This window comes from Danio rerio, chromosome 19 (assembly GCF_052040795.2).
Source record: "Danio rerio strain M-AB ecotype USA chromosome 19, GRCz13ab, whole genome shotgun sequence".
In the NCBI taxonomy this organism is placed as follows: Eukaryota; Metazoa; Chordata; class Actinopteri; order Cypriniformes; family Danionidae; genus Danio; species Danio rerio.
Genome location: NC_141039.2, coordinates 46,961,226 through 46,973,677, shown reverse-complemented (window position 1 = coordinate 46,973,677; position 12,452 = coordinate 46,961,226). Strand labels below are relative to the sequence as shown.

The 12,452-nt window shown below is 41.9% G+C and overlaps 2 protein-coding genes across 15 annotated transcripts in view; both read left to right on the top strand.

Moving 5' to 3' along the window:
- Positions 1-12,452, top strand: part of ppt1 (palmitoyl-protein thioesterase 1 (ceroid-lipofuscinosis, neuronal 1, infantile)) — an 847,627-nt gene that overhangs the window by 89,661 nt on the left and 745,514 nt on the right. The gene's annotated exons all lie outside the window — the stretch shown is intronic.
- csmd3b (CUB and Sushi multiple domains 3b) overlaps positions 1-12,452 on the top strand; it is a 1,026,877-nt gene that overhangs the window by 660,760 nt on the left and 353,665 nt on the right. For all 14 annotated transcript variants that reach the window (XR_015517226.2, XR_015517225.2, XM_087296029.2 and 11 more), the window contains one exon: positions 391-582. Coding sequence is in view for 12 of the 14 variants with exons in the window: in XM_087296029.2 (XP_087152155.1) it covers positions 391-582 (192 nt within the window). In the remaining 2 variants the exon portion in view is untranslated. The remainder of the gene's footprint in view (positions 1-390; positions 583-12,452) is intronic.

Here is a 12,452-nt window from a genome sequence, read left to right as displayed (position 1 = left end):
TATATATATATATATATATATATATATATATATATATATATATATATATATAAATATATAAATGGATAATTTTGCCGGGGTGAGCTGTGATAATGAAGGAGTTAATCCAAATGAAGGTTGTATAACTCTTCATTTTTATCCACGATCTTTCTTTCTCTTTTTTTCCTTCTTAGATTTAGTTCCCAAAACACACAGAAATATCTCACGAAGGACATGCATTTGGGCTTGCCCCACAGTAATATACCTAAAACACAGATTGCCATAAAAATCATCAATGGCAAGGAGGCATTTCATCTTAATTGCTGAGTTATGCTGTCAGTGGAGGGGAGAAAGTTAGTAAATTCGCAACTTTAGCTTGAAAGTGTGCTGATTGTGTGATGTGTCTTTCAGGTTTTGAGCTGTCCCACTGCGAAGACCCCGGTGTGCCCCAGTTTGGCTTCAAAGTCAATGACCAGGGCCATTTCTCTGGCAGCACCATCACCTACAAGTGCGACCCCGGCTACACACTCCACGGCAGCGGCGTGCTCAAATGCATGACCGGAGAGAGACGTGCATGGGATAATGCTCTTCCTTCCTGCATAGGTAAGATGGCAGCATCCGCTCAATATGTGTAGGATGGGAGGATGTGCTGTAAAATTGAAGCAGGGTCGAACTCATAGATGTGTATAATCAGAGCGATTACAGTCTTTAAATTCTCTCAGCATGCACCATTGTGTGAAAATACAAAGTCGTTATTTCATGCATCTCGGGTGATACAAAGCTTTTACACTTCAATAAATTTGGATGCCTTATTGTTCCACGGAATAAATGTAAGTGCTTTCTTTGTAGCAATGCCAGTATTTGCATCCTGATAGTCTGGTAAAGGTAAAAGCCAAAAAAATGTGCATATTTGATGTTATGTAATGCGATTAGCTTGCATGTTTTCTGATGTTCTGCATGACGTGCTTATGCTTTCGTTTAATATCTTTTTTTGACTTGTTCTTTATTTTTTAATAGTCTGATTCTTTGCATTGATTTTGATCAAGAATTAATTTGCAATAATGATCCATGGATTATACATTAGCCCCTTTCACACAGTGATACCGGTAAATATCGAGAAAATTTCCGGAACGACTTTACCGGTAAATTCAAAAAAGCGCTGTTCACACAGGCGATGACATTACGGATTTTTTTCCGAAGAAGAACGTTCACACGTCTACTCCAAAACACTGGTAAATTCTGACATCATTAACCACAAATGAGCTCTAAACGGCTGCGCTTGTATTTGTAAACATTTGACTACATTACAAACTCTGTGGATGGGTCAGTTTTGTGAACAACTTATTGTAAACATATAAAGAAACACTTTCGCATGTCGAGATGTACAGTTGAAGTCAGAATTATTAGCCCCCTTTTGATTTTGTTTTTCTTTTTTTAAATATTTCCCAAATTATTTTTAACAGAGAAAGGAAATTTTCACAGTATGTCTGATAATATTTTTTCTTCTTGAGAAAGTCCTATTTGTTTTATTTCGGCTAGAATAAAAGCAGTTATAAATTTTTTTAAAAACATTTTTGGGACAAAATGATTAGCGCCTTTAAGCTATTTTTTTTTCGATAGTCTACAGAACAAACCGTTGTTATACAATAAATTGCCTAATTACCCTAAGCTGCCTAGTTCACCTTATTAACCTAGTTTTAATGTCACTTTAAGCTGTATAGAAGTGTCTTGAAAAATATCAAGTAAAATATTATTTACTGTCATCATGGCAAAGATAAAATAAATCAGTGATTAGAAATTAGTTATTAAAAACTATTATGCTTATAAATGTGCTGAAAAAAATCTTCCCTCCATTAAACAGAAATTGGGGAAAAAAATAAACGGGCACTAATAATTCAGGGGGGCTAATAATTCTGACTTCAACTCTACATGATATGTGTGTGTGCTGGCGCTCACCATCTGCTTCACGGTCAAGCGCGACGCATCACGCAATTGAAAGAAGCAGAGCTTAAAGTTTAACAAACGACGGCTTATCATAAGCATTTTATAGATATTTATTTACACAGTTGGCATTAAGAAGGATTATAGAAACATTATCTGACTAACATCCAGCAGCTTAATGTGTCTGGAAAAAATATTAAAAGGTTTTTATCTTCATAAACAGCGCAAATGCGTTTGAATGTTCTGATTGACTAAAGTAGACGTCTCACGTCAGCGCCTTCTAGACGTGAACACACTCTTGCCGACAATATTCATTCTGTGTTCACACAGCGCAGCATTCTGGCAAATTACCAGTTATGTTACAACTTATCTTTCTTGAAAATTGCCGGAACTAATTTCCCCGTATTTTCAAAAAGGCCCTGTTCACACTTACAGACCTTTCCGGAAAATTGCTGGTAAGGGGCTATTGACAAGCAGACACACATCACTTTGGGTTCTGCATCAAATTACAATAACAAAAGAGATTTTATGAACATGGAGAACTTATTAAATCTAATATGTTCATCATCATTTAGCATATTTATGTAAAATGTTGCATTCTGACATTCTTATCCTTACCTGAACACATTAAATGTGTAATACAAGAGATCATACTAAATTATTTTATATTATTAATGACTAAAAACTGGCAAATCTAGTGATTTAAACAACAGTGGTAAAAATATAAAGATTTCAAAAGACAATAAATAAACATTTTTAATATATACACTACCTGACAAAAGTCACCTATACAAGTTATAGAAACTTCTACGACGTCTAGTTAATCAGTTGGTATAAGAAGTGGCTTATATAAAAGGCAAAGGCTTCTAGATTACGCTTACTTTACCAAAATAAAACTGCATCTCTGCAATGACTCATATCACTTAAAAATAAAGTCATCTGGAATGGCAAAGAAAGAGTTCTTGCAGGACTCCCAGAGTTCATCAAGAGTCTTTGGGTTCACCTTCAATGCCTCCTCCTTCATCTTACCCCAGACATGCTCAATAGTGTTCATATCTGGTGACTGGGCTGGCCAATCCTGAAGCACCTTGACCTTCTTTGCTTTCAGGAGCTTTGATGTGAAGGCTGAAGTATGAGATGTTGCCATCCACTCTGCAGATCTCTCACAAGCCCCCATACTGAATGTAACCCCAAACCATGATTTTTCCTTCACCAAACTTGACTGATTTCTCTGAGAATCTTGCCTCCATGCGGGTTCCAGTAGGTCTTTGCAGTATTTGTGATGATTGGGATTCAGCTCAACAGAAGATTAACTTTAGAGGTCAAGTTATTATTTGTTGCTCTAAAAGCAGAGATCGATGACTAGACTTTTGTCAGGCAGTGTGTATATCTGCTAAATATTTCTAAGTATGTATTTTATATATTAAAAATTGCTGCTTTAAAAATAATGACTTGAAAGACTTGAAAAGGGGGGAATAAGATTAAAGAATTAACTGTTAAGAGAGGTCGTTCGTCTGTGAAGCTCTTTTCAAATAAATATCTATATTTTTTTCATTAAAACTTATATTAACTTCAATAATAATCATCTATTATTCATTATGAATCTGCAATTATAGACTAATGTAAATGCACCACGCTGTCTCCACCATGTAGGTGGCTATGAATTTAATAATGCCTTATGCACTTACCAGTACTGTACAAAGGATCATTAGAAGTAACCTTTAAAGCTGATTCAGTACAATATAGTCTATTCGTTCACAGCCTGAGCTTGATGTAGCTTTAGCAATCATATAGTGTGGATGGTGCAAAAGTTTCCAGGTTGTGCTGTATAGCGATTTATGAAATATTTTGTTGCTTTTGAAGAAGAAACCACTTTACTTGCATTTAATATGTTTGCTGTGTAAATAAACTCATGTTTACTATCAAAATACTTTCAAAATTCATTTATTCATTCATTTTCTTGTTGGCTTAGTCTCTTAATTAATCCGGGGTCGCCACAGCGGAATGAACCGCCAACTTATCCAGCAAGTTTTTACGCAGCGGATGCCCTTCCAGCCGCAACCCATACTATCAAAATAAATATTACAATTCAAAAGCTGTACAATTTTTGGGTAAAATATACAAGAAAGCATTTTAAAATATGTGTGTCTGTGTGTGTTTTTATGTATACTTAATACTTAAATACTATATATAAAAAGACAACTTATTATCAGAATTATAAATTATTATCGCAAATGATCCGTTCTCTAGGTTTTAAATTACAATTTACAATATTTTTTGGTAAAATTCTTACATTTTTTTCTTTCAGATTTTCCAATATAAATGTAGTCGTTCAGAGCTTTTTTGAATGAATAAATAAATAAATAAATAACATTTGTTCCAAATAATGTTTGGTAGAAAAACCGATTGAAAACTGATGGTGTGTTTTGAGCATAATGTGCATTAAACCAATCAGAGACTCATCTCATATTCTCTTTAAGAGAGTTGCGTCACGCCATGGAGCATTTGCTATTTATAGATTTTTTACGTGGAAAAGCTGAACGCTTCACTAAAACAGTTAAACAGAGCATATGCAGTGTGAGGGTAAAGAACGAGCCTCCTCCATTCATCCTCTCTTTACTTTTACTCTTTACTTTACTCCTTTACTTTTGTGGATAATGAAACTGTGTCGCACTCCATCCACTAAAGACATCCATTACTTTCACTCTTTACTTTACTCATTTACTTTTGTGGATAATGAAACAGTGTTGTACTCCATCCACTGAAGACATACATATTTAATTTTGTTTTAGTAAGCACAAAGATTAGTTTCAAAACTATTTCTAAATGCAGTTCTAATTTACAGCAAACAAAACAAACAATAATAAAGAAGTGTGGTCCAAAACTGAGTTATATCCAAACACACGTCCTGTTCTTATGCCCCATATAGTGATGCAATGTCTCCAAAACCCGACAGGTGGACAAATCTAAGCTGTTTTTTTTAAACAAATATAAATATGCATATAATAGATAATACTTCTAATAATAAAAACATTTTACAGATGCAGATTTTCATGAATGAAATGAAAAAGGTGTTGAAGGCATGGGGGCAGTTTTTTTTATATTTATATGTATAAATTTATATGTCGTTTTTGTAACATTATAATCCTTTAATATTTTTAATATGTAAAGATATTTGTGTATTGCTGTACATCTTGTGGGTATTCAGCAATGTGTAAGCATTTGGACCCACAACTAATGTGCTCTGCATTTTAGCTGGTCAATTGAGCAGTCTATTTCAGTTCCTCAGAATAGCAGAGCGCCAACAATGTGCCTTAACACACCTCCTTTATGGCTCGTTTCCACTTTAGACTGCAAAATGACGTATCTCTGTAAACCAATAGCGTTTAGCTGCGCATCTAGCTCCGCCTTTTGGTAGCCTTTCTCGTGTTTGGTACCCTTTCGAAAGGGTGCCGAAAAAGTGGTACACCACAGTTCGGTTCGATACGCGTTTTGACAGTCAAAACGGCCATAAAAGCGTACCGAACCATACCGTACGGTACCACTCAGTGGAAACAGGCCATTATAGACCAGAACACCGAGTCCACGAAGTGGCGTAAATTGATTTGCTATTTTAACAACGTGATGCAAAACGGTAAAATTACTGTTGCACTGGTCTGAAAATAACAAATTGTGCCAAACACATCTTGCACCTTATTGCGCCGGGTGTATGATAGGGCCCTAAATAAAAATAGATAAATGGACATTTAGCTCATATCCAAACCTAATAAATATAAAGAAACTGAGATTTGTTAAATTTCTTTATTTTTTTCCCCCATAGCTGTATGTACATGCAAAACAAAAAAGTCTATTGTCATTCTCCTAAAATAAAATAAAAATACACCAACTATCTCTTTTTTGTTTGTTTTGTTTAATTTGTAAGAAAGTTTTGACACCTTTAAAGAATGAATGGACACTCAACTCACACCCAAACCTAAAACGTCCAGTAAATCTAAAGAAGCTAAGCTTTATTTTTATCATTTATTCATTTTCTTTTTGGCCAAGTCCCTTTATAAATCCAGTGTCACCACAGCGGAATGAACCGCCAACTTATTCAGCATATGTTTTACGCAGCAGATGCCTTTCCAACTGCAACCCATCACTGGGAAACACCCATACACATACACTCATTCACACACATAAACTACATACAATTTAGCTACCCATTTCACCTGTACCACATGCCTTTGGACTTGTGGGGGAAACTGGAGCACCTGGAGGAAACCCACGCCAATTCAGGGAGAACATGCAAACTCTACACAGAAACGCCAATTGACCTAGCCAAGGCTTGAACCAGCAACCTTCTAGCTGTGAGGCGAATGTTACCCACTGCGCTACCATGCAGCCCACATTATTTTCACTTCATTATTTTCCTCCACAGCTGTATGTAGATGCAGTTCATGAACTTCAGAATCACCAATACCGACTCTTTAACATCCGATTAGTGCATGTTCTGTTGCCATGGAAACCACATATTAACAGTATTGCCAAGCATGCATCATTCCAGCACTGTGGCTTTCATAACTGTTGCTCTCATTGTTGCTATTCGTCACAATTATCTTCTGTATTTCTCATACTCAGCTCTTAAAACAGCCATACACTTTTTTATTTTTCTTTGCTGAAAGGCAAATGTTTGAGAAATGCATGAGTGGTGAATCCCCTCCCCTCATCTGTGTCTAATGGTGTGGGTTGTTAATATAGTAGCTGATGCAGGGGGTCCCGCTTGAGCCCCCGATGATGATTCTTCATCAGGCGGGTGGAGATAGGACGACGTGCCGCTATTACTTCCTTCATTTTCCTGATGAATGGTGATTATGGGGATTTAGCCTCCGATGAGTTGGATATTGGTATGTCTACTGACCCCAGATCAGATTTGCTCACTATTAGATTTAGCTTTAATGAGGTCTGATTAGACTCAAAGCGCTCGTCCAAATTGCTTCCAAACGGCGAGGCTAGATAGATAAAACACAAAGACTTCAACGCAGAGCATATATTTGACTCATTTCTATACGGCCGAGCGGATGGACGGAAATACTAATCAGCCTCACAAAGTTTCAGGCTGATATTTTCCAGCCCGCTTTAATAATAGATGCTTAATAATGTGGTGGATATTTCACTTTCTTTGACAGGCCAAATATGCAGGTCATTTGATGTGACCTTTAGCTAAAGTGAGATATTTCAAAATAGTGGAGAAGGCGTGTGCTTTTTGCCATTCCTTTTTTTTATTACAGATCAAATATTTAACTATTTTTCATATATATATATATATATATATATATATATATATATATATATTGTCATTCAAGTCCACGGGTGAATGAAACGTTCACCAGTTTCTGCAGAAGAAGCTCCAGAGCTGCAGTGCCAAATCAGCGATTTCTGACTGGCAATCGTCCTGCACTGATTTTCGCAGCCAATCAGAGGTGATTGAGCGCTTCTGACAGTGCAACCGTCCTAACCAAAACATAATATAATGTTACACTTTTATTGATTTCATGCTTGGAAATTTGAATTAATATGCATATGATATAGATACTAGGGTGGCCTGGTGGCTCAGTGGTTAGGACTGTGGCCTCACAGCAAGAAGGTCACTGGTTTGAGTCCTGGCTGGGCCAGCTGGCATTTCTGTGTGGAGTTTGCATGTTTTGCCTGTGTTGGCATGGGTTTTCTCTGGGTGTTTTTCCACAGTCCAAACACATGCACTATAGGTGAACTGAATAAACTAAATTGGCCGTAGTGTGTGGGTAGATGGGTCTCTCCCAGTACTGGGTTGCAGCTGGAAGGGCATTCACTGCGTAAAACAAATGTTGAATAAGTTGGCGACCCCTGATAAGTAAGGGACTAAGCCGAAGAAAAAAGAATAAAGAACAAAAAATACCATATAAATAGAGCTAGTCGTGATTAATTGCATCCAAAATAAAAGTTTTTTCTTTTTTTGACATAATATGTGTGTGTGAGAAAATGTTTATTTATAAAAAAAACAATATATATATATATATATATATATATATATATATATATATATATATATATATATATATATATATATATATATATATATATATGTATGTATGTATGTATGTATGTATATATATATATATATATATATATATATATATATATATATATATATATATATATATATTTACAGCAGTATTATTAGCTTCCCTGTTTATTTTTTCCCTAATTTCTGTATATATATATATATATATATATATAAACATTTTCTCACACACACATATTATATCAAAAAAAGAAAAAACTAATATATATATATATATATATATATATATATATATATATATATATATAAAAATAATAATATATATATATATATATATATATATATATATATATATATATATATATATATATATATATATATTGTAGCGAGGCAGAGGGAAAACACAAACACCGTAGATGAAGTTACAAACAATACCCCGGAGGGTGCTTTTATTTACAAGTGATAAAGGGGTGAATGAGTGCTCTTCTTAGAGGTGCGTGCTCAGGTGCTCCGGGGAGAAGGTGAAGACTGGTGAGAGGGATGGTGTTGGATCGGTCACGAGCTGGATTCGGCTGTGGGAGAGACAGAGAGAGACAAGCGTTAGCGCAGGGAGTCATCTGAAATGAAGCTCACTTCCTCCTGTGTGGGGCTGGCTTTTATCTCTCCCTGGCTGATGAGGTCCAGCTGTGAGCGATCCGAGGTTGATGAGAGATCCAGCTGGTGTGGATTTGTGCCCAGGGCGACGTGGTATTGCATGGCTCGCTACATTCCCCCCCCCTTAGCGTCGTCCTGGTCCTGGGTGTCCTGCGAAGGAAGAGCAGTGTATTGAGAGGGGGGGTAGAATGTTTCGACAGACCTGCCCATCCTGACCAGAGCCGTGAGAGTCCGTCTGCGTTTCCGTGGGAGGCCCCGGCTCGATGTTGTACGTCGAAGTTGAAATCCTGGAGCGACAGGAACCACCTGGTGACCCGAGCGTTGTTGTTCTTCGCTGTAGCCATCCATTGTAGCGGGGCGTGGTCGGTCACCAGAGTGAATTTCCTGCCAAGGAGATAGTACCTTAGCTCCAGGATTGCCCACTTGATCGCCAGGGCCTCCTTCTCCACCGTTGCGTAGCGGGTCTCTGCGGGGGTCAGCTTCCGACTCACGTACATTATGGGATGTTCTTCATCGCCGTGGACCTGGGAGAGGACCGCGCCCAGGCCCGAGTCGGAAGCATCCGTCTGTAGAATGAAGGGGCAGCCGAAGTCAGGTGCGTGCAGTACCGGTGAGGACGTGAGGGACTTCTTTAGGGCTCGGAACGCGTCGTCGGCTTCCTTGGTCCATCTTATCCTCTCCGGCTGCCCCTTTCTGGTCAGGTCTGTCAGGGGGCTGGCTATGGATGAGAAGTTAGGTATAAAACATCTATAGTAGCCCGCTAACCCCAGAAATGCACGTACCTGGGTCTTTGTGGTGGGTTGTGGAGTTTCTTGTAGTGCCTTGACCTTGTTTTGCTGTGGCTGTATGAGACCTCGTCCAATGTGGAAGCCGAGGTATCTGGCTTCGGCTAGACCCAGGTGGCATTTCTTGGGATTAGCTGTGAGCCCAGCCCGTCGAAGATCTAAGAGCACCCTCCGTAACCGGGATAGGTGTTCTTCCCATGACTCTGAGTGGACGATGAGGTCGTCCAGGTAGGCTGCTGCATATGGCTGGTGGGGCCTCAGCAGGATGTCCATCATTCTTTGGAATGTGGCTGGGGCCCCGTGGAGCCCGAAGGGAAGAACCCGGTATTGCCAGTGCCCACCGGGTGTGGAGAAGGCGGTTTTCTCCTTGGCGTCTTCACTAAGTGGTAACTGCCAGTAGCCTTTGGTGAGGTCGATGGTGGAGATAAATCGGGCTCCACCCAGCCTATCCAGCAGCTCGTCCACCCGAGGCATGGGGTATCCGTCGAACTTGGAGATCTCATTGAGTTTCCTGAAGTCGTTGCAGAAACGGAGGGTGCCATCGGGTTTGGGGACCATCACTATTGGGCTGGACCACGGGCTACGGGATGGTTCGATGATGCCTAACCTTCTCATCTTCTGGATCTCCTCGTCGATAGCCAGCCTGCGAGCCTCTGGAACTCGATAAGGCCTTTGCCGGACGATGGTGCCAGGAGGAGTGATAATGTTGTGTTGGATGATGGAGGTTCGGCCCGGTTTCTCCGAGAACACATCCTTGAACTGACCAACCAAGGCTTGCAGCTCCGCCTTCTGGTTTGGTGAGAGTTGCTCACCAATGTGGACAACGGGAAGAGTTTCTTCAGCGAAGGCAACGAGATGACCTGGAGCTGCAACCCACTTCTTCATAAGATTAATGTGGTACAGTTGTTCTTCCCGTCTTCGTCCCGGCTGACGGACTCGATAATTTACCGGCCCTACCCTTTCTACCACCGTGTATGGCCCCTTCCAGGATGCGAGGAACTTCGACGTTGTGGTAGGTATGAGTATCATCACCTTATCCCCTGGGTGGAACTCTCTGGGTTGGGTGGGCCGGTTATACAATCTCTGCTGGGCGCGCTGGGCTTCGGTCAGGTGTTGCTTGACGATGGGCATGATTTTGTCGATGCGTTCTCTCATGTCCCGTACGTGTTCAATCACCGACCGCTGGGGGGCTGGCTCCTGCTCCCAGGCTTGACGAGCCACATCCAATAGGCCCCTGGGTTGGCGGCCAAACAGCAGTTCGAAGGGGGTAAATCCTGTGGAGGCCTGGGGGACTTCCCTGATACCGAATAACACGTACGGGATCATGAGGTCCCAGTCGCGCCCGTCCTCTGCCACCACCCGTCGGAGCATCTGCTTCAGAGTCTTGTTAAAGCGCTCGACAAGGCCGTCCGTCTGTGGATGATATACAGAGGTTTTTAGCTGTTTTACCTTGAGTAGGTGACAGAGGTCTGCCATCAACCGGGACATGAAGGGGGTGCCCTGGTCGGTCAGTATCTCTGTTGGGATTCCCACTCGACTGCATAGTAGAAACAGCTCCTTCGCGATGGCCGATGACGTGGCTTTCCTCAGGGGAATCGCTTCAGGGTATCTGGTGGCATAATCGAGGATAACAAGGATGTGCTCATGTCCCCGGGCCGACTTCGGCAAAGGCCCTACCAAGTCCATACCAATTCGGGTGAAGGGCACATCGATGATGGGTAGTGGTATTAGAGGGCTGGGGGGTGGTCGTTGGGGAGACGTTCTCTGGCAGATGTCACATGCCTGGCAATACCTCTTTACTTCCCCGTCTAGCCCCGGCCAATGGAAACGGTCGCGGATCCTTTTCACCGTGTTGGCCGCTCCCAGATGTCCAGCCATCGGGTGGGTATGTGCCAGTTCTAAGACCGTCTCCCTCTTGGTCCTCGGGACGACCAATAGTGTCTTCTTTTCCCCCCGCCTCTCTGCGACACAGTACAGCAGACCATTTTCCACAATAAAATGTGGGAGGGGGTGAGGGCTGGGAAGTCGCTCATTACCTTCAATGATCCGTACTTGCGGCCAGCAGTGTTTGAGCGTTTCATCTTCCCTCTGTGCTCTGCCAAAATCGCCTCCTGCGGTAATCTGTTGAAACAGATCAAAGTATAAATTAGCAGAAATTGATGACTCACGCCCTCTATCGCTCTCGGTGGTCATCAGCGCTGGTTTGCGGTCCCGATGAGCCCGTGACTTGTTCTTCTTCTTTGGACGAGCCGATAGAGCGTGGTGGTGAGTGAGGAGTTCATCGAACCCCGGCCAGTCTCTGCCCAGTAGGAGGGGCACAGGAAGATCTGGAACAACCCCGACTTCGATGCGCCAGCTGCCTGGTTTCGCCGCGATGGTCACTCTTCGGGCGGGTACGTGGCGGGTATCACCGTGTACACACGTGATTGGAATAAGACTTTTACTTTCCTGGCGGTATTTCAAAGTCTTCGGGTGAACCAGAGTGATGGCGCTTCCTGTGTCTAAGGTGGCCGTTTGTGTTTTTCCCTCTAGCTGGACTTTATGGGTGGGAGCTTCGGGAGGGATATTGCGGTGTACCGCGCACCCTGCTGTCCAGGCCGGGGTCGAGTGCGTCGTCGGCTCGGTGGGCATCGGCTCGTCCATCGGGCTGGGGACCGCTGGTCTGCCGCCTGGTCGCGCTGTGCCCTCCACCGGTCGCCAAGGTGCACTTACCCTCCGGGGTGGCAGAGCCGCTCTCTCCCCATTATCTCGGGCGATGTGAGCTTCAGCCAGCTCGATCGCCTCCACCAGGGTGGCCAGTGACTCAGGATTTCGCATGCTGGTGAGTGTTCGCAAACGTCGGGGTAACGCACGCATCATCTTCTCGATGATCACCTTCTCAGCGACCTGGACCGCCGAGGAATCTCCTCCCAATAACCATAGCCTTCCCAGGCGAGAAAGTTGAGCTGCTTGAGTTCTCACTGGTTGTTTCTCGTCGTAAGACCACTGGGAAAACTGTTGGGCTGCGCTGATTGTGGATAGCCCCATTCTGGCTAATATTTCCTTTTTTA